Below are 26,708 nucleotides of genomic sequence, written 5' to 3' on the forward strand. Positions count from 1 at the left end.
TGCCATTGCCCCTCAGCCCCAACCTGCAGCCCCCTGTCCTCCCCAGCTCTGCCATTGCCCCTCAGCCCCCTGGGCTCCTCCCCAGCTCTGCCATTGCCCCTCCGCCCTGACCTACAGCCCCCTGTCCCCCGAGCTCTGCCATTGCCCCTCAGCCCCCTGGGCTCCCCCCACAGCTCTGTCATCGCCCCTCCGCCCCGACCTGCAGCCCCCTGTCCTCCCCAGCTCTGCCATTGTCCCTCAGCCCCCTGGGCTCCCCCACAACTCTGTCATCGCCCCTCAGCCACGACCTGCAGCCCCCTGCCCCCCCAGCTCTGCCATTGCCCCTCAGCCCCCTGGGCTCCCCCACAGCTCTGTCATCGCCCCTCAGCCCCGACCTGCAGTCCCCTGCCCCCCCAGCTCTGCCATTGCCCCTCAGCCCCGACCTGCAGCCCCCTGTCCTCCCCAGCTCTGCCATTGCCCCTCCGCCCCGACCTGCAGACCCCTGTCCCCCGAGCTCTGCCATTGTCCCTCAGCTCCCTGGGCTCCCCCACAGCTCTGTCATCGCCCCTCCGTCCCGACCTGCAGCCCCCTGTCCTCCCCAGCTCTGCCATTGCCCCTCAGCCCCCTGGGCTCCTCCCCAGCTCTGCCATTGCCCCTCCGCCCTGACCTACAGCCCCCTGTCCCCCGAGCTCTGCCATTGCCCCTCAGCCCCCTGGGCTCCCCCCACAGCTCTGTCATCGCCCCTCCGCCCCGACCTGCAGCCCCCTGTCCTCCCCAGCTCTGCCATTGTCCCTCAGCCCCCTGGGCTCCCCCCACAGCTCTGTCATCGCCCCTCTGCCCCGACCTGCAGCCCCGTTCTCCCCAGCTCTGCCATTGTCCCTCAGCCCCCTGGGCTCCCCCACAGCTCTGTCATCGCCCCTCTGCCCCGACCTGCAGCCCCCTGCCCCCCCAGCTCTGCCATTGCCCCTCAGCCCCGACCCACAGCCCTCTGCCCGCCCCCCCCAGCTCTGCCACTGGCCCATTGCCCTTGAGCAGACACGGGCTGTCATGGCACCCAGCGCAGCAGTCTGGGGACACACACAGCTGGGGGACTAGGTAGGGCTGCGTTCTCTGTGGGCACAGCCAGGGTCAGAAGCCAAGTCTGGCCACTGACAGGCCAGGACCCTCCCGTCCAACCTGGGCACTCAGCGCATGGAGGGAAGGGGGGGGCTGAGGGGAGCGGGGTGAGGGGAAAGGCCGGCCGTGGAGCCGCCCCAGGGAAGGGGGGGCTGAGGGGAGCGAGGTGGGGGGAGGGGCCGGCCGTGGAGCCGCTCCAGGGAAGGGGGGGCTGTGGGGAGCGAGGTGGGGGGACGCCGATACCTGCCCTCGATGACTGTGATGACGTCGTTCATCTGGATGTGCAACTTCTCCGGCTCGTCCACGTCCTGCAGGGCCCTCATGTCCGTGGGCTGGGCCTGGGAAGGCAGAGAGCCGGTGGGGGTGAGGGCCGGCAGCGGCAGGCCCCCCCCACAGCCGTCCACGCTACGGCCGGGCCTGACCCACCCCTTGGGTGAGAGCTCACAGCAGGAGCCTGGGCCCGTGGTGATAGGCCAGACACCCAGATCCAGAGTCCTGGGCCCCAAGTGGCCAGGCTGGCGACAGGCCAGGAAGCAGCCAACTCGCAGGAATGGAGCTAGCTGCCCCAGCCAGCCCGGAGCCACGCTGCACCCTCCCTGCCCCTGAGCACAGGCCACCCCTACGGCCAGAATCCCGCCCCGGGGGGACAAGAGAGCTCCTAACAGCGACTCTGCAGTGGGGCCTGCCCCCTGCTCTCCCCACCAGGCCGCACTCCCCTCCCTGCACCATGCTGAGCAGAGGAGGGGAAGTCTCCAGGCCAGAGGTGCCCCCGGTTGGGCACAGCACAGCTCCTTGCCAAAGGCCCACGGGGTGCTGGCCAGCGGCCAAGTCGAGTCTGTCCCCCACCAGAGCCGAGGCTGGGTGGGGTGGGGAGGGCAGCGCAGCCTGGCCACAACTTCGATACGGAGACGACGGGTCCAGCATGCACCTCTCCCCTTCAGCCTGGCTGCTCCCCCGGGGGCACATCACTTCCCCCCCGAGCTCTGCAGAGTATAGGGGCCCGGCAGGGAGGGGGCAGAGACGGGGGAGCTCCCGGGGCTCCTTCTGGCCAGCTCGGCCAGCACCTGCGGGCCCATGGGCCACACTCTGCACCTAGGCCCAGAGCCTCGCGGGAAACCAACGGGGCTGGGCCCCGGAGTCCTGAGCAGCTTGGCCCGTATTTGGGCTCCCGCAGGAAGGGGCGCAGCTGGAGCAGCGCTGGCCCCGACGGCTCCTCTGGGAAGGGTGGGATTTGCAGGGCCTCGGTGCCTGGCATACAGCTCTGGGGGTGGCACAGAGGGGCATGGACCCATGCACGCCAGGGCCAGCCGCCCTCCCACCCCATGCCGCCTACCTCCAGCAGGAAGTCGCGCAGGGCCACGAAGGTGGGCCGGTCCTCGGGCTTGTGCGCCCAGCATTGCAGCATGACATTGTAGATGTCCTGCGGGCAGTCCTCGGGCCGCGGCAGCCGCTCGCCCTCCTTGTCGATCTTGTGGAGGATCTGCGGGCATGGAGGGCAGATGCCGCAGTCAGGCTCAGGCACGGGGAGGGGCAGAGCAGAGGGGGCTTGGGCAGCCGTGGCAGGGGAGATGCTGGGGCTGGACAGGGTCACACCTGGGCACCCCGGGAGCAGCAGCAGAGGCGGGAGCGGAGACTGGCCAGGCGCAGGAGGAAGATTGCCCGACGGGGGTTTGGTTGAGGCACTGGCAGAGCGGGGCGGAGCTCAGTCCTGCCCAGGAGAGGCCCGTGGGGGGCAGGGCAGGCGGGGTATTACATGGGGCCCGGCCCTCCCCGTCAGCAAGGAATCCTGCCGGGCGAGCCACACGGATTAGCCGTGGGGCGGGACACAGGCTGGCTGGGTCAGGTGGGGGGCACAGAGTCCCTTTCCGGCACGACCGACGGGCATCGAGCCGCCAGCGAAAGCAGGAATCAAATTGCCTGGCTTGAAGGGTGCCCCTGGGACAGGCCAGGGCACGGGCACCTGGGAGTCGTACAGCCAGGGGCAGGCACCAGCCATCAGAATTGAGGGGCCATGGGCACCCTAACCACACCACTCCTCCCTGCACGGGGGCATCGGGGCCAACGTGCGTGCCCCCAAGCCTGGAGACCCTGTTCGAACCCTGCCCTACCTCCCAAGCCAAAATCCATCAGGCAGGTCTCAGCCCATTCCCATTTCAGGGATCTCTGATGAAGAAGGGCCAGGACTGGGCTAGCAGGGGGCTGCGGGTTGGGATTGAGGGGCACCGGCAGAGCTGTGTGTGGGGAGCCCAGGGCTGGGATAGTGGGGGGCTGCAAGTCGGGAGTGGGGCACTGCAGAGATGCATGTGGGGTGCCCAGGGCTGGGATAGTGGGGAGCTGCAGGTCGGGAGTGGGGCACTGCAGAGATGCATGTGGGGTGCCCAGGGCTGGGATAGTGGGGGGCTATGGGTCGGGACTGAGGGGCACTGGCAGAGTTGGGTGTGGAAGAAGCTCACAGCACCTGCCCTGTCAGGCATCCACAGGCACAAGCCGGGTGTTCCCCTGCAGGCTCCCTCAGGGGTGCAGTGCGTGTGCCACTAGGGGACAGAAGCCCCTGAAAAAACTCCCTGGGATCTCCAGGCCCCAACGCCCCCTTGCTCTGCGTCAGCCCCTCCCTCCTGCTCTGCCAGGAACGGCCCTGGGGGGCCATAGCTCAGTGAGGCCGGCTGGGCCCAAGCGACACTGGCTGGGCCCGGGGCAGCAATCCCCGTATGCAGGGGGTAGAAGGCATCTCTCCTTCCCAGAGGGGCCAGGCCCGAGAATGCAGGGCACGCGGCGTGGGGCCGTGCTAGGTACCTGGCTGCCGCTGAGGCCGACCCACGGCTCCTGCCCATAGGTGAACATCTCCCAGAGGGTGACCCCGAACATCCAAGTGTCGCTGGCGTGTGAGAAGGTGCGTGTCTTCAGGCTCTCCGGGGCACACCTGCAGAGAAGGGCTCGCAGTTACTGGCGCCCCCATCCAGCCTGGCAGAGCAGGGCTCCCCGCTCAGCTCTGGCCCTCCGGGGTCCCCCCACACAGGGGCCCAGGGCCAGCCAAGCCAGCTGCCTCCCAGGTCGCCACTTCCCTCTCCCTGGAACGGCGCTGGCAGGGCAGGGACGCCCCAGGCAGACTCCACCCCAGAGAAAGCAGATACCTGCTGCCCTTTCCCCTCCGCCTCCGGGTGCAGACTCTGCCATGGTCCACAGACACCACAAGGGCCAGTGCCTCGGCTTCTCGGCCTTCCCCAGCGCCCAGCTGGAGGGACAAGGAGGCGTGTGGGGGGGCCCACAGAGCCGTTACACAGAGCCACCCACAGCTACCAGGCCCCCCTCTGCGGGCTGGCGAGCTGGCAGGGGGTGCTGCGAGCGAAATGCACATGGCTGGAGCCGGACGGGGCTCACCAGGCGAAGGGCACCTTGCGGTGCTCCTGCATGACGTAGTGGTCGTCGTTCTTGGGCAGCGCCCGCATGAGTCCGAAGTCGCCGATCTTGACCAGGTCGCTGGAGGCCAGCAGGATGTTGCGGGCAGCCAGGTCACGGTGGATGAAGCGCTTGGACTCCAGGTAGGCCATGCCCGTGGCGATCTGCACGGCGTACTGGCACAGCGTGGAGAGGAGGAAATGGCCCTGGTTCTTCCGCAGCCGGTCCAGCAGGGAGCCCAGCGGGGCCAGCTCCGTCACCTGGGTGAATGGGGCAGAGGGGTCGAGTCAGGCCCCAGCCAGGGTGGGATGGGGGGCAATCCATGGGGATGGGCTCCGTTCCTGTGGTGCCATAGGGCTCTAAGCCCACACAGCCACGGCCTGGGGGTCTGTCCCTACCCCACGATGCCCCGGGGCTCTGCACCCACACAGCCATGGCCTGGGGGTCTGTCCCTGCCCCACAGTGCCCTGGGGCTCTGTGCCCACACAGCCATGGCCTGGGGGTCTGTCCCTGCCCCACAGTGCCCTGGGGCTCTGTGCCCACACAGCCACGGCCTGGGGGTCTGTCCCTACCCCACAGTGCCCCGGGGCTCTGTGCCCACACAGCCATGGCCTGGGGGTCTGTCCCTGCCCCACAGTGCCCTGGGGCTCTGTGCCCACACAGCCATGGCCTGGGGGTCTGTCCCTACCCCACAGTGCCCTGGGGCTCTGTGCCCACACAGCCACGGCCTGGGGGTCTGTCCCTACCCCACAGTGCCCCGGGGCTCTGTGCCCACACAGCCATGGCCTGGGGGTCTGTCCCTGCCCCACAGTGCCCTGGGGCTCTGTGCCCACACAGCCACGGCCTGGGGGTCTGTCCCTGCCCCACAGTGCCCTGGGGCTCTGTGCCCACACAGCCACGGCCTGGGGGTCTGTCCCTACCCCACAGTGCCCCGGGGCTCTGCGCCCACACAGCCATGGCCTGGGGGTCTGTCCCTGCCCCACAGTGCCCTGGGGCTCTGTGCCCACACAGCCACGGCCTGGGGGTCTGTCCCTACCCCACGGTGCCCCGGGGCTCTGCGCCCACACAGCCATGGCCTGGGGGTCTGTCCCTGCCCCACAGTGCCCTGGGGCTCTGCGCCCACACAGCCATGGCCTGGGGGTCTGTCCCTACCCCACGATGCCCCGGGGCTCTGCACCCACACAGCCATGGCCTGGGGGTCTGTCCCTGCCCCACAGTGCCCTGGGGCTCTGTGCCCACACAGCCACGGCCTGGGGGTCTGTCCCTACCCCACAGTGCCCCGGGGCTCTGTGCCCACACAGCCACGGCCTGGGGGTCTGTCCCTACCCCACAGTGCCCCGGGGCTCTGTGCCCACACAGCCATGGCCTGGGGGTCTGTCCCTGCCCCACAGTGCCCTGGGGCTCTGTGCCCACACAGCCATGGCCTGGGGGTCTGTCCCTACCCCACGGTGCCCCGGGGCTCTGCGCCCACACAGCCATGGCCTGGGGGTCTGTCCCTGCCCCACAGTGCCCCGGGGCTCTGCGCCCACACAGCCATGGCCTGGGGGTCTGTCCCTACCCCACAGTGCCCTGGGGCTCTGCGCCCACACAGCCACGGCCTGGGGGTCTGTCCCTGCCCCACAGTGCCCTGGGGCTCTGCGCCCACACAGCCATGGCCTGGGGGTCTGTCCCTGCCCCACAGTGCCCTGGGGCTCTGTGCCCACACAGCCATGGCCTGGGGGTCTGTCCCTACCCCACAGTGCCCCGGGGCTCTGCGCCCACACAGCCACGGCCTGGGGGTCCGTCCCGCCTGGAGGAGCCAGCTCTCAGCACCAGAGAGGCAGTTCCCCCCGAATGCCCCCCCATGCTCCCACACTCACCATCTTCATGGGGGGCGAGAGCACCACGCCGTAGAGCCGGATGAGGTTGCGGTGGTCCAGCGAGTGCATGGCGTTCACCTCCCGGATGAAGTCGTCCAGCGCCTCCGGCTGGCTCAGCACATCCGTCTTGAGACACTTCACAGCCACGCTGAGCTGCTGGGAAACACGGGCCAGTGAGGACCCTGCGGCAGCTCCCACCCCAGGGGACCAATCTGCTCACCTCTGGGTGGGCACGGCAGGGTATGGGCAGGACATCAACACTGTGTCCTGGTATTATTCATGGATTCACACAGCCCAGGGAGGTCGCTGGACCGTGAGGCTCAGCGGGGGCCGCTCGGGCCCCCCGCCACACCCCAGGCATGGGAGTGATGGGGAAGAGGGTGGCACTGGCTGCAAAGAGTATTGGCCCCAGCACCGCCTCAGGCTGGGGACCCAAAGGCAGGCCCTGCATGAAAGGAATTTGTGGTCCCGGTCAAGTCTCTAGGTCCACACGGCCCTGGGCGGTAACAGGGACCGATCCAGAGTGGAGGGCAGGGGCCGTGTGGGCCAGGAGTGAGGAGCGGTGTCGGGGGCAATGCCTGGCACTCAGGGAGTGGGCGCCCTGGCGGGGGCAGAGCCAGCTGCAGATTTGGGGGCCGGTGCGGGTGGACGGCAGCGCTGGGATCCCAGACGCAGCAGCAGCTAGTGAAACCAACTTGACGCCGATGGGGAAACTGACCAGCCTGGATTTGCTGCCCCGGCCCAGCAAAGGGCCTCAGCCAGGCAATCCTGGGCTAGCCCCATATCCTGTCCCTCGGGCCGTGTGCTGGGCTCGCTCTGGCGTGCTCTGGGCCCCTTACCGTCTTGCCGGTGGGTGTGCCCCACTCGCCGCGCCGCACCACGCCGAAGGAGCCGTCCCCCAGCTTCTCGAAGAGCGTCAGGTCCTTCTCGCTGATCAGGCAGGTCAGGGCCTGCTGCCCCTCCTCGGCGGGCGGCGGGCTGGAGAGCTTGGGGAAGGTGGGCTGGGGCTGGGGTGGGAACTCCGTCTCGGGGCGCTTCCCGCTGAACACCTGGATGGACAGACAGATGGGTGTGGGTCACAGGCACGTGGGCTTGGGAGTGGAGAGACAACACCAGTCAACGCCCCATGATTCCGCCAGCATCAGGCAACCCTTCCACGCACACCTGCCTCTGGCCCTGACATCAGGGACCGCGGAGCCCACGGTGGGAGGAAGGTTTAGGGCGGCACCTTTATGGCAGCATGGCCTCGTGGTGAGAGCAGAGGATTGGGAGGATCCGGACTCCTGGGTTCTACCCCCAGCCCTGACTCACATCCCCGCTCCGTGCCTCAGTTTCCCCATCTGTAACAGCGGCACCTGTCTTTGTAACTGGCATCAAGGGCCAGCACGCTGAGGGAGGGAAAGGCAGCCCAGGCTGGTGTGTGAGCAGAGCCAGCCCAGAGGTGGCACGGCCGGGGCAGGGTCACAGCCTGCTGCGGGACAGGCCTGCCCAGAGGAATGCAGCCTGCTCCAGCCCCGTAGCGCACGCCGTTGGGTCTGGCCAAGCTACGAACACCCCCGGGGCGGCATCGCACCAAAGCCCTCGTGGTAGGCAAAGGGCAGGGTGGCTCCAAGCACTTCTCTAGCTCTGTCCTTGGCAGCTGTTCTCTAGTGCCCCTCGCCCATGAATCCACAGCACTTAGCCTGCGGTTGCCCCTCTGAGCCCACCAATGCAGCTGCCTCTGGGGTGGAGCACGGCAGTTGTTGAACAGCACACAGCAAAGCTACCCAGCAGTTTGGGACGGAAAGAGGAAGACAGTGTATCAGCGGGAGTCAATGCTGACCCTGTGCTGAGTTGGGGTGCTCTCCCGCCCAAGTCAGTGCTGATGCCAATGCCCCATTGTGGCACTAGGGGGTCCTGGCCCCAGGGAGCGGCATGAGTGACTTAGCAGGGGGCGCTGCCGCCTCCAAGTTAGCACTAAGCCCAGCTCCCCAGTGGGGTGTGAGGAGATGACCTCTTTCAGATGAGCCCTGGCCAGGTGCCCCGGCTATGACAGCCCCCCCTTGCGCTGATTTTCCCTGGGAGTTTCAGCACGATGCGGATGTTCCACCACTTCCTGTCCCCGGCTGCCCAAGTGCTGCTGGGTACTGATACACAGCTGCCATGCTCTGCCCCAGAGGTGGCTGCATTTCCCTGCAGACAGCCTGTGCTACTGCTGAACGGGTACCAGCCCAGAACGTATTGTTGGGCTGATGCCAGGCTCCATACTCCGGATGGCCCCAGAACGCTTCCTACCTCGGTCCCACTCTGCTGACCCTGCTGCGTCCTCCTTTGGTCTGTGCCCATCGTCTTGACTTGAGACCCAGCTCTCCATGGCAGGGACCACAGCCCTTGGTGTGCCATGGACGTGTGCGTGAGAACGAAAGCTGGGTGCAAGCCACGGGCAGTGTGAATGGCGGCTGGGCAGAGCGCTGGCTGAGACACCCATTTGAGTCAGGGCGTAGCACCCTTAGGCCCCCCAATCTTACAGGGGTGGCATCAGAGCGCACCCCCTGGGAGCCAACAGACTCGCTGCACCCTGAGGGGCGCTCTGGGGCTACTTAATGCTTAATTGGCTTCCAGGGGCATAGACCGATCACCAGGGGAAGGAATTTCCTGCCTGCCCCTCGGGAAGAGGGGCACTCACCAATGCTCAGTGACACAAGCAACCCCCGTCTGAATGCCATCACCCAGCCAGCAGCGGGCACGCCAGAGCCGGCCCCAGCCAGCCAGCCAGCATACTGCCCTCGCGCCCGGTCACTGCAATCCACGACCTCGCGATCAAAGGACCCTGCAGCCGCTGTCAATTTCTGTCAGCCACCCACTTCTTCCCGAACTAATGCTGGGAAATGAGCTCCCTGTGCACTTGCAGGGCTTGGGGCACATCCCAGAGCCCCATTTTCCGAGAACTGGCCCCCTCCTCCCACACAGGATGCCCACATGGAGATAAAGGCCCAGCTTCCGGCCAGCTGGGCGGTGCCACAGATAACGGCAGGACTGCATTTCCCTGCAGGCTCTCTGCCACCCACGTCTTTCCCCTGCTCTCCAGCAATTGGCAGAGCGCCTCCTGGCCCCAGCCCAGGCGAAGGTTGCCAACCCTCCAGGATTGGCCTGGAGTCTCCAGGAATTAAAGATTAATCTTTATTATGTCATGTGATGAAATCCCCAGGAATGTCCAACCAAAACTGGCAACCCTAGCCCAGGATGTTCCCCTCTGGGGATCCTACAGAGAGCCTGGCTTGGGGGCGTGGGGAGCTTCCTTACCCCTCAAAGCAGGGGGACAGACAGCGGCGAGGGCTGTGGGAGGCAGCAGGTGGTGCTGCTGCTGGGCATCTAAAGCCACCGGGTCAAATTCCAGCCTTCACTGCCCTGCGCCCAGCAGGGCTGTGCTGTTGTGTCTGGGGCACTCTCTGCAGCCTCAGACCAGTCCCGGGGCCGCTCTGCGTCTCCCCATCTGTGAAATGGAGCTGCTGGTGCCAGGGCTCTCGCCCGTGAATGGCCCAATACCCGCATGGCCCCGGGCTGCTGTGCCAGCTCCCCGCTCCACATCCCGGGGTGCCCCTTCCCAGGCGTTACCTTGCTCATCCACGACTTGCGCTTGCACATGGCTTTCCTGCGCTTCACGGCTTCCCACAGCCGCCGCTGGCCTGCAGAGACAAAGGACGGTCACAGCGCTCGCCCCGCTCCCTCCTGCCGCACCCCTCGGCCAGCTCCAGAGGGGAATCTGCCTCCACCCCAGCCCAGAGCAGTCCGACCCCGCAAGAGGGAGCCTAGCAGGACTTTCTGGAGGATCACGGGCCCTGCTGGAGAGGTGTTAACCCTACAACAAACCTGGAGCCCCAACAACAAAGCCATGTGATCCGGGAGCGGGGGGACCAGCAGAGACAGATGCAGCATTGATTGCAGGTGAGGGAGGAGCAGCTTGGGGGCTGGGGGCGTGGGAGGAGGTCGGAGGTCATACGCACCAGGCCGCCCCATGCCGATCTTCTCCAGATCTTCATTTTTGACGTACTCGAAGTGCGAGAGGCGGGTGACATTGAGGTCGTCGCGGATGCGCAGGAAGTACTGCTGCAGCTGCACCTCGGTCAGGAGCTCCAGGAGCCAGTCTGTGCCCTCGTCCGACTCCATGCTACAGGGCAGCGTCTGCAGAGACCAGAGACAGCGGGGTTAGGGGGCGGCCAGCGGCTCAGGGCACTGACTGACCTGGCTCAGCACACGCCAGCCGGGGAACCCGGCTCCCCCAAACGGCTGCCTGGGCCCCCGTTGGAGGCATCGCTAGCGTGGGATGTACTGCTCAGAGGGTGTCCCAGGCTCTGTACGGCTAATAGTGACCGGAGAGTCTCCGTTACCTGTGCTGGCTGAAGCAGTGGCTGCAGGCTGGTCACGTCGCTGAGCAGCCGGGGATGGGAACACCTGGCTATGCTACACACCCTGCCACAACCAGGACGGGCAGAGCCAGGGGGACAGAAATTCCCGGGGGCCGGATTTTGCCCCTGGAGAAGCCAGCGAGACTTTGGCCATCGCCTTGTCCAGGGACAGGATCCACCCCAGAGCCAGCAGGGCCGTCCCAGTGCCACCGAAGTCGAGACCTCGCTGTGGGGCGACTGGGACAGACAGGGAGAGGGGATCTGCGGCTACATGAGGCCTTCAGAGGTACCAGGGCACCCCACTGCCTGCAGGGGGCCGGACGAGGTGCCAGCAGCTGCCGGGGGTCTACTGGGAGCACTGCCAGCTAGCCCCCTCATCGCTCAGCAGGGAATAACAAGGAGTCATATGACATCCCCTTTCCCAGCAGAGAGTCACCCTTCCGCCCCAGCTGGCTGCTCGGCTCCTCCACCACTGGCATCTGACCCGGCTGGCCGAGGCCCTCTCCTCCTGCCAGCCCCACGTGCCCAGGCAGTGGCTGGCATCTGGGGGAGATTTCACTCCAGAACTAAACCCCACAGTGCATGACTGCCCAGGGGTCTTTGCCACCCGTGGGGATTCCAGTCCACGGCCCTGCAGTGACCAGCACATCAGCCCCCAGCCTGGCTAGGACCCCTGGGCACGACGGGCGCCATCCACAAGGGTATGAGAAGCAGAGAAGACAGGCCCTATCCACCCCACCAGGACCCAATGGGAGCCCCGTCCCCCCCGACATACGTCAGCCAGGCACCAGGGATCGGGTCACTGCTCCCTGCCCTGCCCCAGGGCCACCCCACCACGCGCCAGATCAAATGCAGTAGTGCATGCTGGGAGCAGCAGCCCCTCCCCCCTGCCATGTGCTCACACCCAAGCCTGTTGCATGCTGGGAGCTGCTGCATTCCCCCTCCCCCTGCCACCATGGACCGGGCCCCATGCTCACGGGCAATGCCCGGGAGAGGGGAACCCTGGCTGAGACGTGTGCTCATGGGGAGAGCTCAGCCTGGCGGAGCTACTCTGGGCTGGCATGGGAGCACGGAGCTCGCCCGAATTAGGGGGAGTCCCAGGGTCCATAGAGGGGAGGGGGGGAACAGGACACAGCAGGCAGCAGGTTGCGATGCTGCAGCTTGTGCAGACCTGGGATCAGCTCCGGCTGCTGGGGAGCGAGTGGGCAGAGCAGCGGGGAAGGGGCCAGGAGGTTTTGCTGCCCTCCCCAGCGGCCGGATGGTGCCCACCGGCCTCCCCCCACCCCGCGAGCCAAGGGCCTGGTTATCAATAGCACAGAGAGGGATAAAAGCACAGCTGCGCTACACCACTGCAGCTGGCCAGGGTGCCAGGCACTCCCGCTGCCGCCCACCAGGGCTCAGCACCCCCTGGCACTGCCGACGCACGGCGCTCCAGCCAAGGCACGGGCGGATCTGCTTCCCATGCCCGTGTTTGGGATGGAAACTGGAGACGACAGGTCTGGGTTATAAAACAGAGCATGTGTCCCCCTCCCACCCCGATCCGGGCCCTGCGGCCAGCGGGGCCTGGGCACGTGGGCACAGCTGTCCCGCGCTCCCTGCTCCATAGCCAGGTGCTGGCTTCCCCTCAAAGCCAGCATGTTCCTGGGCCTGTCTGTCCGTCCCTGGTGGCATCTGTCCACAGCCAGCTCCACCTCACGAGCGGAGGGTCTGCTCCCCGTTCTGAGTGGCAGGGAAGGCTGGCACTGACCACAGGGCTGTGCGGGGACATGGCTCACAAGCGGTGTTTATTGAGGGGGACAAAATCCCCCTGGCATCCTGCACCCCCCAAGGTCGTCACAGGCCAGGCCCAGGGCAGCGCCCAGCTGGGCGCCCTTCCTGTCCCCACTAGGGACTCACCAACCACTTGGGCAGCACGGCTGTGCTGATCCGCACCCAGCAGCGATGAGACCCCTCGGGGGCCGACTCCCAGAGGGGGGTGACCCCAGGCTGGCTCTGCAGGGGCCATGAGATCCCAGAGGGGGCTGTTCCCTAAAGTCTAGAGAGGAAACCTTCTACTGCCCCAGGAGGTATGGGCTGTCTCCTCGATGCTCCTGTCCGTACCCCATGCACCCTGACATCTGCTCCAGAAACGACACGGCAAACTGGGAAAGCACCAGCCCTGCCCGAGCCAAACCACCGGGGCTGCCCCTGGGTGGCACGAGCAGGGAAGAGGCAGGATCCCTTTGCGCCCCACACCCATGGGCCCCTCCAGCCACAGAGCTCAGCTGCCCTGTAGTCACCGTGCTGGGCAGAGCTCTTCAACGACTGATGCCTCCCGCTGCCGATCTGCCCTGTCCGGTCTCCTTCGCCCGCCTGTTCCATTTCCAGACACGTGCCGCCCACCTGCACTGCCCTTCACGCCACCCTTGGACACGCTACAACCCAGCTGGCTGCAGCTACGGCCTGGCTGCGTCCCCTGGCTCCCCAGCTGAGCTCTGCCATCAACCTCGGACAACCCACACTGCCAGGAGAACCCCTCCTCTGGGCACAGGCAGCACTGCGGCCACGGCCTCTCACTGTAAGGTCTTCAGGGCAGGGCCCACCTGGGTCTGTGCAGTACCTGGCACCATGGGGGGCTGGGTCATACAATGATCGAGAAGCAGAAGACAGGGTGTTCCCTCCCTCCCCTCCAGTGGGACCCAGCACCTCGCCCCCCTCCCACTCCATCCAGCACCTCCAATCTAGGGGGTATCACTCCAGGCCAATCTGAGCCCTCTAACACAGACACACACACACACCATCCACAGACACAGCCCGGGGCTGGGGCTCTGTCTCCGGAGCTCTTGGGTTACAGCCAACAATTAAAATTCCCCAGTATAGTCTGGTCTAAAAATACAGAGGGTGGGTGCAGTCAGCCGTCAGCCGGGGCATGGCCAGTGTCCCAGCTCCCGTAGGGTGTGTGTGTGTGTGTGGGGGGGCAGTTGCCCCATTGCCAAGCTGGGGCACAGCCCAACACATGCAGTGAGGTGCAAGGGACACACGAGCAGGGAGCCCCAAGGATAGTGCAGGGCTCCCTGCAGCGGTAGCCAGGTGGGGGGGCGTCCGAGCTCTGCCCCTGCGAGGCGGAGGGGCTAGGGCTCTGGGCGGCGTCCGACCGGGGGGCCAGGCAGTGCTGTGCCATCCCAGCCACAGCCCCCCCATCCCGCAGCCCCCCAGGGCTCGGCTCACTCTCCGTGCCATGCAGCGGGCAGGACAGAGCAGCCAGGATGAAGGGGCTGGACACAGATCCGACGCGTCAAGGGACTCACCCCCTGGGAACCGAGCCGAAATCGACTTACGCGATAGACCCAGAAACGGGCCAGGAACGGGAAGGAGCGGCGCAGCACCTCGAAGCGACGCATCTCTCCTCTGCCACGCTGGGCACCGGTGGGAACAGGGGGCTGTTGGCTTGGGGCTATGCCCCAGTCACTGGCGCGAGGGGGACCAGGTCAGAGGAGAAGGGCCCTTCCAGGATTCCCACCGGGGCCACGGGCATTACACGGCTGTCACTGGTTCCCCGAGCGCCGATCCTGGTGGCACGCTGGAGCTCCGGGCTGGGTGAGGGGCTGCTGTCCCCGCATGCCCTGCCCAGCCTGTGGAGCACAGCCACAGCCTCTAGACAGAATAAAAGGATCCCACCCGGCGAGAGGCGAATCTCCTAGGAGCCTGCGTGGGTGTCATCCCAGATCAGCCCCTCATGGGCTCTCTGTGGCACCCTGGCCAGCCCGCTGCCCCTGCACCATGCCAGGTGGGTGGCAGTCTGCCAGGGCCCCGCAGGCACGCATGCTCGGCTCCACTGCGTGGGGACAGCTCCTCCGTAAAACCCAAACGGCGGATCAGTAACCGGGGGAAGCCCGGGCAGCCGGCTGGAGCGCAGCGTCACGGCACGGCTGAGTCTGACATCCGCGCAGAGGGGCCGCGAGACATCGGCAAGCCTTTGAGACGCGCTTTAAAGGCTTCTCTGTCCAAAAAACCGGAATCCTCCCGCGGGCGCCGAGCTCTGTGGTCCCCGCAGCCTGTCCGCAGCCGAGAGGCTGTTCCTGCTTTCGCGGGCCGGACACTGCAGGGCTTGTGTGTGTGTGTGTGTGTGTTTGTCTTGAGCCCACCCCCCTTGCTCTGCTCCGGTCCACGGTGGCTGGCTCCCACCCTCTCTCCCCGGCCGCCAGCTTGGCTGGAACAGAGACTCGATGGTATTTGCAGGGAACACTTTTTGATCGGCAGCCAAGAGGTCAGATTTAACTGCGGGCTGGAGAGGCTGTTTCCGGTGGGCCTCTGGCTCGGGATTTCACACAGCTCCAGTCTCCTGCACTCTCACTTAGCCCTCCAACAAGGCACCCTATCTCCAGGCCTCCCCCATGCATCTCCCCGCGACACCCCCCAGCCTGCTCCCCCGCGCCCAGTCTGCACCGAGGAAAGGAAAATCTCGGCCCGCTCGCGGCGACCTGGATATCCGAGCCGCAGCGTTCATATTCCCCGGAGGGTTTATTTTCGTTCGCTTTGGCCAGGCTCGGAACCACCGCTCAGCTCAGCTCACGCACTGAGCGCCCTGCTATGCAGAAGCCAAGCGGACTGGGAGCCAAGATTCTATTTCTGGCTCTGCCATAGAAATGCTGCTTGGCCTTGGAAAAGGCTGCATGCCTCAGTTTCCCCATCGGGAGAAAGCTACTAACCCAACTGGCAGGCCACGTTATTAGTGTGCCTCCAAGAAAAGGCATTCCTGGGCCCACATACCCTGGTGAGGCCCACGCGAAGCACTATTAGTCAGTAAACACCCCACGTAAATGTGGGACTCTCTCCCCCAGGCATCACTGAGATCTGCCCACTGTAGCCTCATGCACTAGGCCCCTGAGGGCTCCAGGAGCCCCTGGGCTTTCAACGTGAGCCCATGTCTGCTCTCTGGGTGCACACAGCGCCGGATGGCGCTACCCTACCAAACAGTCTCTGCTTGCTTACCCACGAATCTCTGCTTGCGCCCAGGGCTCTGCAGCGCACGGTTCGGCTGCCCGAGCCTGCTGAGAGACGGAGGTTGAGAAGGGAGCCCCCAGACCAACCCCTGAACTAACCACTGCCCACCAGGGAGTACACAGAGGAGGACCTGCTGTAGGAAGGGGCCCGTGGGCGGCTGAGTCACAAGAATCCCCCCTTCTCTCCCAGGCAAGGCCCACGTGTTCATTAACCCCCAACCTGTGCCATGGCCCTTCTCCACCTTCTTCTGCCCCAGGGACGTCTGGCTAGGACCAGGGCCAGAGACACCATTGCTCCACCAACCTCCAGTGAAATCAGGGGAGCTCCACGCACCTCCAGCTCCAGGGCTTCCGTTCTTGGGGAGTCCCTCAGCTCCTGCGGCCCATTCCCAGCCCCTCAATTGGCTTGGTAGCAACTTCTCTTCCCCGCCCAGACCCCCAGCCCAGGCTGAGCCCGAGCCCCCTTCCAGCCACACACAAACCCGTCAGTACTGGGTCCGAGGACCCTGCCAGGGGGTGGGTCAGAGCCCGAGGCCTGCCAGATCTGGAGTCCAAGCCCTGCCATTTTGCAGTGTGGATGCAGCTGGAGCCGCGGAGCCGAGCCAGGATGGACAGGATAGCACGGCTGGGAACCTCAGGTTACAATGCCGGGAGGACGCCCAGGCTGGGAACTGCGAGTCTCAGGAGCCGGCTGTACAATGCCAGGTGGATGTCCCCAGGGAGGGAAGGAGGCAGGCCACGGCAAGGCGGGCAGGAACTCTGCAGCTGGCCCTACAGAGCTGGGCCACAGGCATGTGGCTGCCCTGGGCCTGCTCAGAGCCTGGGAGCTCCCAGGAGACGGCAGAGTGGGAAGGTGGGGAGGAGAGGAGAACATCCCTTCAGTCCTAAGGTGGTGGGGGGCGGGAGTGAAGGCTAGCTTCACGGCCGGGTGTTGGCAGGGCTGGCCCCAGCTGCTCTGGGTACAGGGACAGCGTGGGTGAGAAGAGCGCTGGCCAGCCCCTGCTGGAGAGACCCCAGTGCGCCATGCACCCAGGGGCAGGATCTGCCCCCGTACGGGTGCCGAGAACTGGGCAGCAGCCGGCCCTGCCGCCCTCGGGCCCGCACAGCACCTGGCTGAGCGACTGGCCCCCGTGGCCGCGTAAGCTCAGCTAAGCCCAGGTCTGAGCACTGAGCATCACCAGCCAAGGGGATCTCGCAGCCCATCCGCAGCCCCCGCCAGCTGGGACAGGGCTGGTCCCTGCTTCTTTGAGATTCAGCCTGGGAACTTGGCCAGGTCACGCCAGGGAACGTCCCCCCCTCCCCAGCTGCGTTTCCTGTGCTCCCCCCACCCCGCGCACCTGCCAGATGGCTCAGTGTGGGGGCTTGTCCCCGGTCCAAGCCGGGGGAGCAGCACTGGCCTGGCTCCCTAACACTGCGTCCTTGTCTTGCCCGAGGTTCCAGCCAGTCCCGCGGGAGAACAGCTGGCTGAGGGCGCAGCCAATGGCTCCATGGAGATCGCTGGTGCCGTGAGAGAGAAGAGCCCGCGCCATGTCCAGACCCTGCTCTGCCCTCACCCCACAGCCCCCCCAGGGCCTGTGTGCCCAGCTGCGGCCCCTGCTCCGGAGTAGGGGGGCTGCTTTCCGACCTCTCCTGCTGAAGAGGGAGGGGGGTGGGAGGAAGAGAGCTTGGCCCAGCCGGATTTCCCCAGATCAAACCCCTGGTAGGTTTCATACCCCTCGGCCCACATCTTCAGCACCCGTTGCCAGATGTGGGTCCAAGATAACCTCGGCCGCAGCACAGCGCCCCCTGGCACCGCACTGGGGCCAGCACCGACTGAGGGAAGAGCGCCCCCTGCTGAGCTCCCCACTCCCCGCAGCACAGCGCCCCCTGGCACCGCACTGGGGCCAGCTCTGACTGAGGGAAGAGCGCCCCCTGCTGAGCCCCCCACTCCCCGCAGCACAGCGCCCCCTGGTACCGCACTGGGGCCAGCACCAACTGAGGGGAGAGCGCCCCCTGCTGAGCCCCCCACTCCCCACCACCCCCTGGCACCGCACTGGGGCCAGCACCGACTGAGGGAAGAGAGCCCCCTGCTGAGCCCCCCACTCCCCACAGCACAGCGCCCCCTGGCTCCGCACTGGGGCCAGCTCTGACTGAGGGGAGAGCGCCCCCTGCTGAGCCCCCCACCCCACTCCCCGCAGCACAGCGCCCCCCGGCACTGCACTGGGGCCAGCACTAACTATGGGGCCAGCGCCCCCTAGTGCCACACTGGGGTACTGGGGCCAGCACTAACTATGGGGCCAGCGCCCCCTAGTGCCACGCTGGGGTACTGGGGCCAGCACTGACTGAGCAAGCTCCCTGCTGTATCGTTGTTGGCAGCCGAGAGCACCTAGCCCCTTGCAGGATCAGCCCCCAGCTCCAAACTCCTCCTCTTGTCGCTGGCTGGGTCTTACCCATGGTGCTTTGCACACACGGGGAGTCGCTCAGGGGCCGTGCTCAGGGTTTGACCATCCCGTCTGCAGCTCCCCAAAACCTAGCGCAAGAGGGGGAGCAACGGGCACCTCGCAACCGAGCTGGGCTGCCAAGCCAGTCGCCTTTGCGCCTGTCCCCCAGCACTGTCCTTCCCTGGGGCGGCGGCAGCTGCCACCTGGCCAGGCGGGCAGGTGTCAGCGGGAGCGGGCTGAAGGTTTGGGGCTGGCACTAATTCCCACACACCTGACTCCCAAAGCTGAGCCCCCACCCGACCCTCAGCAGCCCGCACGGCTCATTGTCTTCCATGCGCCGCTAGCCCTTCGCACACACACACAGGCTGGCGTTGCTCTTCGCAGTCTGACCCCCCTGTCCCCCGTCCTGCCACGCTCTGCTGAGCCGGGAACAGTTAATGGAACATCTGCGCGGCCCCCTGGGGGCACGGCCCACGTCCGGGCCCTGCACTTAGCTGAGCCGCTGTAGGAATTCGGGCGCGGCGAGCCAGGGGACGCCCTGCCTGGCCCTTCGGGGCACACGGGGGAGCCGAGCAGCATCATACGGCCCTGCCCCCCCTCTCCAAACACAGCAGCAGGTCACATTTGCACGGTGGGCGAAGGAGGAGCAGGGCTAGGGGCTGAGGCCCGCAGACTCATTGCACTATTCCCAGACCGGAGCAGTCGGCCACCAGCCCAGCCCAGCTTCCTAGAGATGGGGGCAGCCCCCCAGCGTCTGCACGGGCCTGATGCAGCCAGGGGCTAAGCGCCTCTGCGGCTATGCTGCAATGTGGGGCGAGGAGCAGGAGCCTGGAGGGGATTTTCAGCCGCACTGCGCGGCGGGAGGGCATCTGGCCAGGAGCAGGCGTCTCCTGCTTCCCCTATTACACAGCGCCCTGCAGCTGCGGCGAGGGGCTCATTGGCATGCAGGCCCAGGCAGCACTGCGGGGAGGGGGGCCAGCTCCGGGCTGCCAGGCACCGCCATGCCAAGGGCAGAGCAAGGCCAGCCCCGGATGCAGGGGATTCTCCGCCCCTACCCCAGGGCCAGCGTGCTGGGGGGCACAGGCTGGCACAAAGGGGAGCCGGGACACAGGCTCCCAGCTGGCCCCATGCCACGGCCACAGAGGAGATTCTCTCCCGCCAATCCCTGCTGCAAATACACTGCAGCTCTGCGCCAGCGAACATGCAGGCCAGCATCTGAGCCAGCCTCCCGTGCAGCTGGCACGGCCCCAAGCCTCAGGCTACACAGAGGGCAGACCTGCTACCCCCCATCACAGGCAGTGCAGGCTAGTGGGCAGAGCACACGCCTGGGAGGCGGGAATTGGAAGCCTTGGTTTCAATTCCCTGCTCTGCCAGACTTCCTGGGTGACCTTGGTCAAGTTGCTCCGTGCCTCGGTTTCCCCAATAATGCCCCTGCTCTGCCTCCTAGGGGGTGAGGGGGGGGCTGATGGCTGTGGGTCTCTGTCAACCGAGCACAGCCCTGCTGAGAAATGGGTCTGACGGCGGGTGAGCGGCAGCGCAATGGGAAGGGGTTAAACACAGAGTGCAGAGACAAATCCCCACAGTGCCCTGGCCCCGCCGGATTCCAGCCGGGGCGATGGAGCCAGGAGCACTCCACAAGAAGCCAACTGAGGGGCTCCAGGTGGCAGCACCCTCCCCACCCCACGGCAGTGATGGGGCCATGCGCTGCTCGCCCCAGGGCCTCCCCGCTGCTCCCACAGCCTGCCACCAGCCACGAGCAGCTGAGCGAGGGAACAGAGGGAACCACCCAGGTCCCATCCTCTCTCTGGGCCCAGCCACCAGCCAGCAATGCCATCTCCCCCCACGCCTGGGCTGGGAACCCAACAGGTTCTACAGGCAACCTGGCTGCTGGCGGCACCGATGGCCCTGGGCGGTGAAAGCGTGAGACCCGCCCAGCCCTGACCACGCACTCAGCGTTGCCCCATGACTTCTCCCAAGGCCGGGCCATGCAGGAACCGTTCAGCAGCCAGCCAGACCAGCACCCCCCTGCCGCGTCCCTGTGCCGCTCATAGACAGACCCCCCCGCTCCCCACCACTCACAGACAGCGCCCCCCTCCCCGCTATGTCCTCCCCACTCCCTACCACCCAGGGACAGTACCCACCCCGCCACATCCCCCCCTGCTCCCCACCATTCACAGACAGTGCCCCCCGCCACATCCCCCCCCTGCTCCCCGCCGTTCACAGACAGCACCCTCCCGGCCACGTCCCCCCCTGCTCTCCGCCACTGTCAGACAGCGCCCCCTCCCCGCCACATCCTCCCCACTCCCTGCCACTCACAGACAGCACCCGCCTGCTCCCCACCATTCACAGAACGCGTCCTCCCCACTCCCTACTGCTCAGGGACAGTGCCCCTCCCGCCACATCCCCACCATTCACAGACAGCACCCTCCCAGCCACATCCCCCCCTGCTCCCCACCATTCACAGACAGCACCCTCCCAGCCACGTCCCCCCCCGCTCCGCACCATTCACAGACAGCACCCTCCCAGCCACATCCCCCCCTGCTCCCCACCATTCAGACAGCACTCTCCTAGCCACGTCCCCCCGTTCCCCGCCGACTAGACAGCGCCCCCCGCCATCATAAACCCACCACACCCTCTAATGCACCCTACATACACCCACTACATGCCACCCCCTCTAAACACCATACTCCCTACATACACCACCTCCCAATACGCCCACACCCCTCTACACAATACAACCCTCCCCTCACACTGCCCTTCCCCCCACCTCTCCAGAAGCAGGAAGGCTTGTGGGTCCCGGCCCTGGTGGTGGCGCTGGCTTTGCAGAGCAGAGACTGCAGGGGATGTGGAGGGGGCATTTCCCATCCAATTCCAGAGGACTCTCTGCCCCAGGCCTTGCTGCCTGGGGAGGAGCTGTCTCCCAAGCCTCTCTGCCCCCTTAAGAACTCTGGGTCCTTGCCCCCCCCCCCCAAGCCCTTTACAAACAAGATTAGCCTCACAACCCCCAGGCGGATATCACTGCAGGTGGGGAAACTGAGGCACAGAGTAGTAGCCAATTAGTTCATTTTCTCGTTCATTTATTGTGCGGTGGGTGATGTTCTGGCTGACGAGGCCGGGTCACCTACAGTCACTGTGTGCTAAGCAGATCTGAGGGCAGGCTTGTGGAAAGGAGAAGTTATGCCCCGGGTACTCAGCTGAGGCCTGTAAGAGGTCAGCTGATCCATAGGGGGCCAAAGGCGTAAGAAACTCTTGACATAAGGAGGTGCCCAGAGAGTGACCCTATGCCACAGGACCACGAGAATGTGCCAAGAGGGGATGTTAAGAAAAATTGACCGCAATGTACTGTGGTAACATCTCTTCCGACACATGTCCTGACCGCAGGCTACACGCTGTGCATAGAATACAAGGAGCTACAAAATCAGATAAATCCAACATGGCGAAGCCCAAGTGAACAGCCCTCAGTCAATGCTGCCAGCCTGCAACAGCACGGGAGATGCCCAATGGCAATGGAGGGGTGCCTGCTTCTGGCAGGGGCTGGCCCTGGCCCTCACTCATCCACCACTGTGGGACAACTGGACTCATTCTTTGATCTCAGGCAAGTCCCTCAGGCCAGAAGCCAGCACGGTCACAGGCTGGCCACTGCTTTGCTGCCACTATTTCCAGGGCTCCCACTGGGGCCTGACTCTCTGAGGTGCACAGCCTGTGTGGCACCTCAGAGCGCACCCCAGGGTGCTGTCTGCTTCCAAAAACACTGGCCTAAATGACTTGCCCATGGTCAGATGGCAAGTGTGGGGATAGGACCAAGGAGTCCTGAGCCTAGCCCCACTCCTCCAACCACTAGGCAAAACTCCCTCCCTGGGTGAACAGGGCCAGTTGCTTTAAAACACGCCCAACACACAAAAGGAACAAGGTTCCCAGCTGGCGTGAAGCAAACAGAAGAATGGAAAGGGCGTGGGGTTGGGAGGAACGGGGGGTGGGGGGAACATTGGAATCCACCAGCCGCGAGGGCACACACCTCACCCCACACGGCCGACTGCCCGTGGCCAGCACCTGCTCACGCTCCTCCCAGCAAACGCAGCTGTGCAGCGGGTCCGACTGCACCTCAAGGGGAGCTGGGAGCCCACCAACGCCCCGGTGCCCAGGGACAGGGGTTTGGGGCCATTGCTGCATTTTCTGCACTTCAGCCAGACTAGATCCAGGCATTTGTGGCAAGAGGCAGGGGAAACACGCTCCCATCGCGTCCTGCTAAGAGCTCGTTGGCATGGTGTGTGGATACAGCCTGGATCCATCAGCACACGCTGGGCCACACACCCCAGTGCCGCTCCAGCACGCCCAGCCCTGCGCGGGAACGACCCAGCCCTGCCCATTCCCATGAAACAGCTGGAGGCCTGGACTTGGTCCAAGACCGCAGATGCAGCGAGTTGGCGGCCCGGCTGCGCGCTACCTTGGCATCCTCCCCAGGAAGGGCACGGGATCTTGTGACTGCAGCCCCCATCCCCACAGCTCTGAGAACACCCCTGCTCCACACGCCCACCTGGGGCGCTCGCCCAGCAGGGCATCCATAGCCCTCAGGGGAGGCTGCTCCTCCTAGCACTGACCCCTGGCTCGGGTTCCCAGGAGTGCACGTCAGAGAGCAGAAGCACATGGGACTGCTCAGGCCAGGCAGCCCCCACCACTGCCCTGGGGCAGAGCCTGGCCCAGCTCGCTCCACCTTCCTCTATCCCTCCCCCACGCACCTGCTGCCCGCTCTCCCCACCCCCTGCCTGGAACGGCCCGGCCCGGGGCCAGGGATCCAGCCACTCTGAGCGTGCTCCCCTCCCTCGATGCTGGCCAGGCTTCCAGGATGCTTGGTCCTGGGCTGGACAGGGCAGGCTGCAGCCCCACAAGGGGAGCCGATTGCCTCCTTCCGAGGCAGTTCTTCACCTGTGCTTTAGAAAACAGGGGCCAGAGCACACCAGGTCCTGGACTAGCTCCCCACACGCTGCCAACTCCTGTACCTGCCCCTCTCCCGCTGCTCCTGGGCTGGGCCCCTCCACCCACTGCCTGGGAGCTCACCTCAATCCCAACCCACAGCCCCCTGCTGCTGCCGCCGCCCTGAACTCCCCTGCACCCTGATCCCCCGCCACACACATCCCTGCCAGTGCCCCTCAACCCCGCTCAGCAGCTCCTGCCATCCCCGCTCGGAGCCGTCTTCCCCCAGCTGCACCTCAGTCCAGACATGCATCGCACTGCCAGTTGTGCCAACCCATAGGGCAGTTTGCTCTGTGCCAGGCTAGGAAAGGCCCAGATTCACGGGTGCTGGGATCCATCTGGGTCTGAGCACAAGCCAGCAGTGGGGAGGGTTGGCGCTGAACTGACCAAGCTGCTGGAGGCTGGATCCAGATGGTGCCCTGGGGCAGACAGCCCTGCCCCTGCCAGCCCGTCCTCTCACCCAGGACAGCCAGGCTGCACCCAGAAGCCCCTCACCCGCGTTTCAAGGAGGAGGCCGCATGTCCTAGTGGGATGAGAGAGCCAGGACCCCAGGTGCTCGCTTGCTGGGGCACATCACGGCCCCTCTTTGTGCCTCAGTTTCCCCAGCTGTTAAATGAGGAGAACAATCCCCCGGCTTTCGGGAAGGGCCACAGCGCCGGACTAACAGCATAGCCAGGCACTAAGACGGTAGGATGACCAGATGTCCCGATTTTATAGGGACAGTCCCGATTTTGGGGTCTTTTTCTTATATAGGCTCCTATTACCCCCCACCCCCTGTCCTGATTTTTCACATTTGCTGTCTGGTCACCCTACAGGACGAGGAGGGCCCCTTTGCCCCCCACCATCCCCGAAGGCCCAGCAGCCTGCATCGGATGGGGCAGGGGATAACTCCTTGGGGGGCCAGGGACTCTCCGAGGGGCGCTGCTACCCCAGCGCCCTACAGAACAAGGGTCGCGCCCAGCGCCCCCGCCCCGCTCCCCGGGGGCCCGCGCCCGCAGGGGCCCCGCTGTACTGACCCGCTGGCAGGGCGCTGCCCGGCTGCCCGGCCCGATCTCCCCAGCGCCCCCCGGGCAGAGCCCGCCGGGCCCCTCGTCTTCCTCCCGGCCGGGGCCCGGGCGCTGGTCGCGGGGCGCCTCCCCCATGGGGCGCGGGGGCCCCGGGCCGCGCCCCCCGCCGGGGCGAGAGGCGGCTGCGCTCCGCGGGGCGCAGGGGCCGGGCGGGCGCATCCTCCCCGGCCGGGCTGGGCCGGGCCCGCGCTCTGCACATGCTCCCGGCGCCGCCCCAGCAGCGGCCCCGAGCGGGGGAAGATGGCGGCTCGGCCCCCCCCGACACGGGCCGGGGGCTGGGGCAGGAGCCGGGGGGGGGGGCGCGAGGCCCAGCCCATGAGCGGGGGGGGAGGGGGGCGGGCACAGTCCGGGGGGGGGTATCGGGGGCGGGCACAGCCCAAGGGACGGGGGGGGGGGCGCACAGGAGCAGCCCTGCTGGGTGGGGGGGGGGGGGAGAATAGGGGCGAGAGGCACAGCCGAGGGATGGGGGGGCTGGCCCTGCTTGGGGGGGGCACAGCCCGTGTGTAGGTGGTGGGGGGCAGAGGTATTCTGCCCGTGTGGGGGTCAGCCCACCTGGGTCATGGGGTGTGATTCCCTCCATCACTGGCTGAGCCAACCCTGCCCCACAGCAGAACCCCAGTGGGGCTGGGCTGGGTTATACGAACCCTTCACCTGCGAGCAACGGCCCAACCTTGAGTATCAGCTGCCCAACGCAGCCTTGGCAGCGGTACCGGGCTGTGGATGTATCCCAGCCCAGAGCAACCTTCCCTGGCACCCAGCTCTGCCAGCTCCCCTCAGCCCCAACACACATCCCCCAGCCCCGGGCTCCCCCCACCCAGCTCTGCCAGCAGCCCTCAGCCCCGACACACATCCCCCACCCAGCTCCACCAGCGCCCCTCAATCCCAGCCCACAGCCCCCTGCTGTCCCAGCCCTGGGCTCCCCACACACAGCTCTACCAGCGCCCCTCAGTCCTGACCCGCAACCCCCTGGTACCAGCCCTGGGCTCACCACAGCCAGCTCTGCCAGTGCCCCTCAGTCCCGACACACATCCCCCAGCCCCGGGCTCCCCCCACCCAGCTCCACCAGCGCCCCTGAGTCCCAGCCCGCAGCCCTCTGGTACCAGCCGTGAGCTCCCCACACCCAGCTCTGCCAGCGCCCCTCAGTCCCAGCCCGCAACCCCCTGATACCAGCCCTGAGCTCCCCACACCCAGCTCTGCCAGCGCCCCTCAGTCCCAGCCCGCAACCCCCTGATACTAGCCCTGAGCTCCCCACACCCAGCTCTGCCAGTGCCCCTCAGTCCCGACCCGCAACCCCCTGGTACCAGCCCTGGGCTCCCCACACACAGCTCTGCCAGCGCCCCTCAGTCCCGACCCACAGCCCCGGGCTCCACACCCAGCTCTGGCGGTGCCCGTCAATCCCGACCCACAGTCCCCTACTATCCCAGCCCTGGGCACCCCACACCCAGCTCTGCCGGTGCCCCTCAGTCCCGGCCCACAGCCCCTGCTGTCCCACCGTGCGCTCCCCACCAACATTGTATTTCAAAACTAAGGGACTGTTTTCTTAGCACCCCTGCCCCCCCCCATATCATCAAATTAACACCAATATTGAGTGGGACTCACCCCCATTCGCCAGGGGTATTTCCTGCAGCACTCAGCAACTCCTCATCTTGTAGAGATGACAGAATAAGGGACCCCTGTAATAGGGGACTGTTCTGTTGGCAACCCTGCCCCCAGCCCTGCCAGTCCCCCTCACTCCCACCCCCCAGCTCAGTTCCCCAACCCCCCACATTCCAGTCTGGGTCTCCAGCAGAGGGACAATCAGGCCCCCACCCTCCCCTTTGTTTGTGATCCAGCCAGGATCCCAGCTCTGCCCTGGGAGGTGAAGGTCAGCGTGTTAACCCCTTGCGAGCCCAGGTGCAACAGCCACCACTGCAGAGGGCAGAGGCCTGGCGGGGAGGACAGGAGGGACGAGGGGGGCAGAAGAGCAACTGACTCAGTGGAGCTTCCTCCCAACCTTCCCACCATGGGCCTGAGCCCGTTGACAGCAGTGCCTGGAGGCGCAGAGCCCCCCTCCAGCGCCCAGGCCAGCCGCAAACCTGCCAGACCTTCTCCCAGCACCCAGCCAGGCCCCCATGGCCAGAGCAGGGGAAGATGCTCTGGCCAGGTGGATGCTGCAAGGGGGCCCAATCCCATCCCTCCTCATGGAGAAGCCTGGCTGTTCGCAGGCTCCCCCAGGCCAGCCCACCTGGGACAGCCTCAGGGGGGCTGGGCCAGGGGATACAGAGCCTTCACCTCCCAGGGCCAGCGGAAGACCAGACTCGGGGGGGGGGGGGGCGGGGTGACTTGGGAGCCCAGGCAACAGCTGCGGGTCTACTCCCAGAGCCCAGCCCTGCCCCGCCCGATCCCTGGGCTGAGGCCTCAGTCGAAGCCCTGAGCGATCCCCGGAGCACCCCCTCAGCTAGCGCCCCTCCCAGCCTGGAGCTCCCCGCTCTGCCTTGGCCTGGCCCCTCAATACCCCGCATGGCCGGGGACAGTCAATGCCTCCATGCTCCCT

General features: G+C 66.2%; 1 protein-coding gene across 7 annotated transcripts in view; it reads right to left on the bottom strand.

Moving 5' to 3' along the window:
- The window catches only part of TNK2 (tyrosine kinase non receptor 2), a 66,905-nt gene that overhangs the window by 17,154 nt on the left and 23,043 nt on the right, over positions 1 to 26,708 (bottom strand). For 2 of the 7 annotated variants that reach the window (XM_054039706.1, XM_054039701.1), the window contains exons 1-9: positions 24,125 to 24,262; positions 10,334 to 10,511; positions 9,945 to 10,015; positions 7,190 to 7,399; positions 6,351 to 6,506; positions 4,474 to 4,751; positions 3,889 to 4,015; positions 2,429 to 2,575; positions 1,339 to 1,433 (exon numbers count right to left, since the gene is read on the bottom strand). In XM_054039706.1, coding sequence (XP_053895681.1) covers positions 1,339 to 1,433; positions 2,429 to 2,575; positions 3,889 to 4,015; positions 4,474 to 4,751; positions 6,351 to 6,506; positions 7,190 to 7,399; positions 9,945 to 10,015; positions 10,334 to 10,511; positions 24,125 to 24,250 — 1,388 coding nt within the window. In that variant the 5' untranslated portion in view covers positions 24,251 to 24,262. Of the gene's footprint in view, positions 1 to 1,338; positions 1,434 to 2,428; positions 2,576 to 3,888; positions 4,016 to 4,473; positions 4,752 to 6,350; positions 6,507 to 7,189; positions 7,400 to 9,944; positions 10,016 to 10,333; positions 10,512 to 14,052; positions 14,277 to 24,124; positions 24,263 to 26,708 lie in introns of those variants that run through there. The other 5 variants (XM_054039704.1, XM_054039702.1, XM_054039703.1 and 2 more) reach the window with 4 other exon arrangements.

Source organism: Malaclemys terrapin, chromosome 9 (assembly GCF_027887155.1).
Source record: "Malaclemys terrapin pileata isolate rMalTer1 chromosome 9, rMalTer1.hap1, whole genome shotgun sequence".
Lineage (NCBI taxonomy): Eukaryota > Metazoa > Chordata > Testudines > Emydidae > Malaclemys > Malaclemys terrapin.